The 7,258-nt window shown below is 47.0% G+C and overlaps 1 protein-coding gene across 1 annotated transcript in view; it reads left to right on the plus strand.

The window, feature by feature from the left end:
- Nucleotides 1–6,898, plus strand: part of LOC106586865 (ephrin-B2a) — a 27,899-nt gene extending 21,001 nt beyond the window's left edge. The window contains exon 5 of the mRNA XM_045707410.2: nt 1,772–6,898. Coding sequence (XP_045563366.1) covers nt 1,772–2,175 — 404 coding nt within the window. The 3' untranslated portion in view covers nt 2,176–6,898. The remainder of the gene's footprint in view (nt 1–1,771) is intronic.
- The last annotated feature ends 360 nt before the right edge of the window (nt 6,899–7,258 follow it).

The following is a 7,258-nucleotide window of genomic DNA, read 5'->3' on the forward strand; positions in this document are numbered from 1 at the left end:
AAAACTGATAGGCATCTCTGGGCTCATAGCCTACAGTATCCCAGCCCCACTTCCCGTCAGCAAAGTGACATTTTCATGAAAACCATCCAATCGCTATCCAAAATCTTAACAGCCTTTTTGAGCACAGACACACACTTGTTCTCCACACACACACACACACACACACACACACACACACACACACACACACACACACACGACCAGGTTGCTCTTATCTATGCTATTAATTGTAGTTAAAATCTCCAAAGAAAACCAGACCCTCAATTTCCGCAATTAACTATATTTTGAAGAAATCAGTCGAGGAGTGAAAACAAGCTGACCTAAATAAAACACTGCCAGGCCTGTTACCTCTAGCCCCACCTTTCTGTTTTCATGCTCACCTCTGACGACCGGCGTACGGATCTGCCAGGGCGCCACTAAATCCTTGTTGGCACCACATTCTGCAGACCTCAGCATCTTCTCCTCTCCTGTCTGTTTCCACCTCATCCCTCCTCCTCGGGTCAGAGCAGGAGCATATGGGCATCAGTGGTATGAGCAGAGTGTCTGAGGCAGCATAATCCCCTTGTTAAACAACGGAAGGGTCCCTGCGTCAGGCCCACTGCCATTCCCCATAGCTGTGGCACTAGGCCCTCAGGGGAGTGGAACCAGACAGGGAGACACAGTAATCCTGCAGCCCAGGGAGGAGGCCCCTATCCCGGGGGGGGGGGGGGCAGACCTGCCCTTGAGTCTTGGAAGTATACCAGAGTGGTTGTTATTAATAAATATGACACAGCTTGTGTTGCACAGTTCATGTTGCTTCTTCCATCTTATAATGCGATCTAATTCCCTGTGGACCTAGTAATAAGTAGAAAATGAATGTGTCTATATTCATTATAGGTTGGTTTGTTATTGAAATGGTACTGCATCGTGCTCTATGTGGGACTGTGCTGTGCCATAGCTGGAGAAATGGAGAGGGAGAGAGGGAGAGTGAGAGAAAGAAGGAGAAAGAGAGAGAGAGAGAGTGATATATAAGGCTGGGGTGAGAGAGAGAGAGAGAGACAGACAGACAGACAGACAGACAGACAGACAGACAGACAGACAGACAGACAGACAGACAGACAGACAGACAGACAGACAGACAGACAGACAGACAGACAGACAGACAGACAGACAGACAGACAGACAGACAGAGAGAGAGATATAAGGCTGGGGTGAGAGAGCGAGAGAGAGAGAGACAGAGAGACAGAGAGAGAGAGTGAGAGAGAGAGAGTGAGAGAGAGAGAGAGAGAGAGAGAGAGAGAGATAAGGCTGGGCTGAGAGAGAGAGAGAGAGAGGGAGAGAGAGAGAGATAAGGCTGGGGTGAGAGAGAGAGAGACAGAGAGAGAGAGTGAGAGAGAGAGAGAGAGAGTGAGAGAGAGACAGAGAGGGAGAGAGAGAGAGATAAGGCTGGGGTGAGAGAGAGAGACAGAGAGACAGAGAGAGAGAGAGAGAGAGACAGAGAGAGAGAGAGAGAGAGAGAGAGATAAGGCTGGGGTGAGAGAGAGATAAGGCTGGGGTGAGAGAGAGAGAGACAGAGAGACAGAGAGAGAGAGAGAGAGAGAGAGATAAGGCTGGGGTGAGAGAGAGAGAGAGAGAGAGAGGGAGAAAATGGGCAAGGAGAAACTGAATGGATACCCCCTAATCCTCCTACTATGACCCCTCCCTCTTTCCCTCCATCTCACCTCCCTCTGTATGAATATTAACAGGGTTAATTCATTCTTTTCACTCACAGTTTTAATTTTTCTCCTCTCAGATTCGTCGTACAGGGAGGGCGAGGGCGACGGCGACCAGGGGACGGGCGGTAAATCCTCCAGCATCATCGGCTCCGAGGGGGCACTGTTCGCCTGCATCGCCTCGGGCAGCGTTATCTTCATCGTCATCATCATCATGCTGGTCCTGCTGCTGCTCAAGTACCGGCGGAGGCATCGCAAGCACTCTCCGCAGCACGGCACCACGCTGTCTCTCAGCACGCTGGCCACGCCCAAACGGGGCAACAACAACGGCTCGGAGCCCAGTGACATCATCATCCCTCTCAGGACTTCAGACAGCGTCTTCTGCCCACACTACGAGAAAGTGAGCGGGGACTACGGTCACCCAGTGTACATCGTTCAGGAGATGCCCCCCCAGAGCCCTGCTAACATCTACTACAAGGTCTAAAGTCACCTCCACCTCCCTGGCAGGGATTGGTCCCTCCTTTCCCACCTCTCTGTTATTGTTCTTGTTGTTTTTACAGAAACGTTACTGTTGTGGTTATTATTCCTTGTTGTTGGGATTCGTTGGAGAACACAAAGAGAAAAGCTGCTCGCTGGGGATTTTTGGGGGAATACCTCCTATTCGCTCCTCTTCTCTCCCAGCAGCTTGTGTGTTTGTGTGTGTGGACAGACGGACGGACGGAAGGACAGATGGATGGTTGGAGAGACAGAAAGACAGAAAGAAGCCCCCCCTACACGTGTTTGTTTTGGATACACAGAAGGAAAAGAGGAGTTGACCCAAACCTCCCTGGATATCCTGCTCTGGGATTCTCCCCGAAAGAGACTACTGCTGGGAAAGAGAGGGAAAGAGACAACGGAGGGAGAAAGAGAGGGATGGCAGAGAGAGGAAAAGGAGAGAAGGGGCGGACCATGAACTCATGTCAGTAATGGCAGGTAGCCCCTCTGCCCAGGTACACTTTGTGGATTCAGTGACGGGAGCGGAAATATCCACTCTGGGACAATCCCGATTGACACACGGACATCACCCACACAACCACCCACACACACCCACATACTCACCCACTCTCAGTCATTGTGAACTGTTCAGACCCTCGTACTAATTACAACCCATATTTCCCTCATCGTTCCGACCACACCTTTTACTTTCTTGCATCATCAATCATTACCGTGGTTACTTGAAAAAAGGTTTTGGAGAAGAAGAAAAAAACATGATTCCTTTTTATAGCGTCATATTGTTGGTTCATTCCTGGTATTGTTCAACTTGCAGATAGATTTTTTTTTGTAACGTGGTATTGTCGCAGCTCATGCCGTGCTGGTGTACGTGACTTTCAAATACACACACACACACACACACACACACACACACACACACACACACACACACACACACACACACAACACACACACACACACACACACACACACACACACACACACACACACACACACACACACACACACACACTGCAGCACTGGGAGAGCAGAAAGCAGGACTTAGAGAGGGCTGGACCATATGTAAGATGAGGTGTTTGATTTGTGTTCCGTCCCATCGGGGGACATGCTGCTCATTCTACTCCCTCTGAGTGGTCAGGGCTCGCCAGGTGGCTTCTGGGAAAGGTGGAGGACCTAAATGAATGATAGAGCAGCATTTTTTACCCCCCCACTGTCCCTCTACCCAGTCAAGCAGTCAGATCACAGAGAGGGAGAGAGAGGCGCTGACAGTGGAGGTGAAATAGAGAGAGGATAGAAGCTGCATCCCTTTTGGTGTGGTTGTAATAGTAGCAAGGACTGGCTTTCCATAGATGGGCTATTTACAACACCGAGAGGTGTTAGTGAACCGGAAATACAGGCAATAAGAAATCCCATCATGCCTTGCTGCTGCAGTTTCAGCTACATGGAGGAAAGGTAAAGATAAGAGAAGCCCAGGTCTGGTGGAGTTTAACCCGGCTGCTGGCTGAAACAGAGAGGCCCAGGTCTAGTGGAGTTTAACCCAGCCGCTGGCTGAAACAGAGAGGCCCAGGTCTGGTGGAGTTTAACCCAGCCGCTGGCTGAAACAGAGAGGCCCAGGTCTAGTGGAGTTTAACCCAGCCGCTGGCTGAAACAGAGAGGCCCAGGTCTAGTGGAGTTTAACCCAGCCGCTGGCTGAAACAGAGAGGCCCAGGTCTGGTGGAGTTTAACCCAGCCGCTGGCTGAAACAGAGAGGCCCAGGTCTGGTGGAGTTTAACCCAGCCGCTGGCTGAAACAGAGAGGCCCAGGTCTGGTGGAGTTTAACCCAGCCGCTGGCTGAAACAGAGAGGGCCAGGTCTGGTGGAGTTTAACCCAGCCGCTGGCTGAAACAGAGAGGCCCAGGTCTAGTGGAGTTTAACCCAGCCGCTGGCTGAAACAGAGAGGCCCAGGTCTAGTGGAGTTTAACCCAGCCTCTGGCTGAAACAGAGAGGCCCAGGTCTGGTGGAGTTTAACCCAGCCGCTGGCTGAAACAGAGAGGCCCAGGTCTAGTGGAGTTTAACCCAGCCGCTGGCTGAAACAGAGAGGCCCAGGTCTAGTGGAGTTTAACCCAGCCGCTGGCTGAAACAGAGAAGCCCAGGTCTGGTGGAGTTTAACCCAGCCGCTGGCTGAAACAGAGAAGCCCAGGTCTAGTGGAGTTTAACCAAGCCGCTGGCTGAAACAGAGAAGCCCAGGTCTACTGGAGTTTAACCCAGCTGCTGGCTGAAACAGAGAAGCCCAGGTCTACTGGAGTTTAACCCAGCCGCTGGCTGAAACAGAGAGGCCCAGGTCTGGTGGAGTTTAACCCAGCCTCTGGCTGAAACAGAGAGGCCCAGGTCTAGTGGAGTTTAACCCAGCCGCTGGCTGAAACAGAGAAGCCCAGGTCTACTGAAGTTTAACCCAGCCGCTGGCTGAAACAGAGAAGCCCAGGTCTGGTGGAGTTTAACCCAGCCGCTGGCTGAAACAGAGAGGCCCAGGTCTAGTGGAGTTTAACCCAGCCGCTGGCTGAAACAGAGAGGCCCAGGTCTGGTGGAGTTTAACCCAGCCGCTGGCTGAAACAGCTTTAGGTTCTGTAGTGTCTGCTCCCAGGGACAACAAGAACCGTTGCTATCCTACACAACTTTATAAAGCACAGGGACATCAAAGCTCATGGTCACTGTTTCTCAAGCATCATCTTTAGCATTTCCTTGTTGTTTTTTTCTTACTATTATACTTTTTTTTTTAGAAAAATAGATTAACATTTATAGGAGGACATTTTGAAACAGAAAGAGTAAGAAATAAACCATCTGAAAAAACATTATTTATTCATCATAGACCCATTTGAGCACAGGTGTTGTCAGAAAGACAGTGTTGATAAGTTAACGCTGATATATTCTGGTATAAAAGTACACATTATGCAAGCTAGGGTTTTGATGATCTAATTCACCCATAATGTCCCATCTTTTCATTAACTTCCACCCAGAGACACAGGACTAGGGCCTGGGAAGGGGATAGGGAGGGCAGCCTGGACATATGCCCCAAGGGGAGAGGTTGTTGGACCCAAAATAGCATAACCACGAGGCAGACCAGCAGTGTATCCCACACTCCTTCACTGTAGCATCTCCCAAAGGACCATGGGAAGATTCTCATGATGACCCTGTGCCCCTCTTTCCCCATGCTACCGTGTGCGTGTGTGTGTGCCTCCTTTTGAGCAAGGCCAGTGAAAGACAGCCATTTTGTTCTCTTTATTCACACACATTTGAAAACATTGACTTAAGAAAATGAGAACACGATTGTGACTTATACCACACCCAATCATGTATCTGTTCACAACCAACATTCTCATTAGTTCATTAAGAACATCAAATTTCACCAAGCCTTGTATGATCTGGGGTTTGTGCCTCTAAGAGGCTACAAAATCTGCAAATATGCAATTTCTATTTATTTTTTTAAGAATTGAGAGAAATCTACACCTATGGAAAGTGTTCTTAAACCACTGAGAGATGTAACAACAAACAGGACAAAAACAAAACGAGTAAAGTACATCACACGAGCCTGCTGTTAGAGTTTTTGAGTTCTAGTATTATTTTAAACTTTTTTTTCTCATTTTTTTTTACTGTGTGCTGTAGTTCCAAGGTAAACTGTGAAAAAAAAGAAACATTTTGAAAATGAAATGCACCTGGATAGTTATTTAAGAAAAAGTGAGAGAGAAAAACAAAAAAACACACCAGGAATCACAAACAAATTGATTTTTCGTTGCTGTCTGACATTCGACAGAATATGACAATCGTTTTAGTTTCTTTGAATCTGACGTCCTTATCCTAGCTAACGTACAACTGACATTCTTCTAACATGGCTACGGTCGTTTTTCTGTCTCTGTTATATGAATGAAATGTTGCAGAAATGTTGAGAGAATGTTAGTATCCTGGCTAGGAGAAGTACCTCAGGCTACTGTAAAATGCCTTGCTCGTATTGGTCAGCCCTTGGTCACCTGACTCAGTAATTTTGCACCGTTCTTCTGTAGGTAAGAAACTGTAAATACATGAATGTTTGTATTGTTTATGGATCCTGGGTTGTTACAATAGCCTTATTCACCTTTTTAGGAAAGTAAATGGAACACGCTTCAGTAAAACAGAGCATACTTTCGTTGCTAAATAGCTTGTGTATATATTGACAAGATCAATAAAACAATGTTTTTATCAACTCTTAAAGTAAGATGTTTTGTATACAATTAGATTTTTTTTTTGCTATGTATTTTAGCTAGCGCTCGTTGGAAAGCCCTTGTCCTCCTCCCACTCCCTCCCCCTTTGCACTGTTTCCATGGCAATTTGGTTTGGAAACAATCGAGAGAAAAAGTTGCCAAACCGACTGCTGCATATTCGTGTGTACCATAAATATTTATTGAATTCATTTTTGTTGTTGTTCTGTTTTTTTTATTTGATTTCTGTTCAGTAAGTGACACAGTATTACGATTGCGTTGTTCATTTGTCTACCTGTCCTGGTTTCGTTAGTCTATCCTGGTTTTGTTAGTCTGTCCTGGTTTCGTTAGTCTGTCCTGGTTTCTGTAACCCCTCCCCTTGCAGTTTGAGATGACCAGGCCGTTCAAATGGTTAAACATTAAAAAACAAAATAAACTAAAGTGACACACATTCCACCAGTCTGTTAAGAACTGAAAATGTTTTTCAATAAAATGTTTTTCCTATGGACATGCCGTCTGTGTTTTCCTATGGTCTGTCTGTGTTTTCCTATGGTCTGTCTGTGTTTTCCTATGGTCTGTCTGTGTTTTCCTATGGTCTGTCTGTGTTTTCCTATGGTCTGTCTGTGTTTTCCTATGGTCTGTCTGTGTTTTCCTATGGACCTGCCGTCTGTCTGTGCTGTTTTGAGTCTGTATTTCTGTCTGAATTAGATGGATTTTCTGAACTTGTGGGTTCTCTACAGGACATCACACTGTGCAACACTTGTGGTTACATACGGTTTGCACTGCAAAACACTTCGACCTTCCCTAGGTACAGCATTTGATACTATTGGAAGGCATTGACATCTTACCAAGACAAATTATTTCAGTG

Source organism: Salmo salar, chromosome 25, assembly GCF_965601325.2.
Source record: "Salmo salar chromosome 25, fSalSal1, whole genome shotgun sequence".
Taxonomy (NCBI): Eukaryota; Metazoa; Chordata; class Actinopteri; order Salmoniformes; family Salmonidae; genus Salmo; species Salmo salar.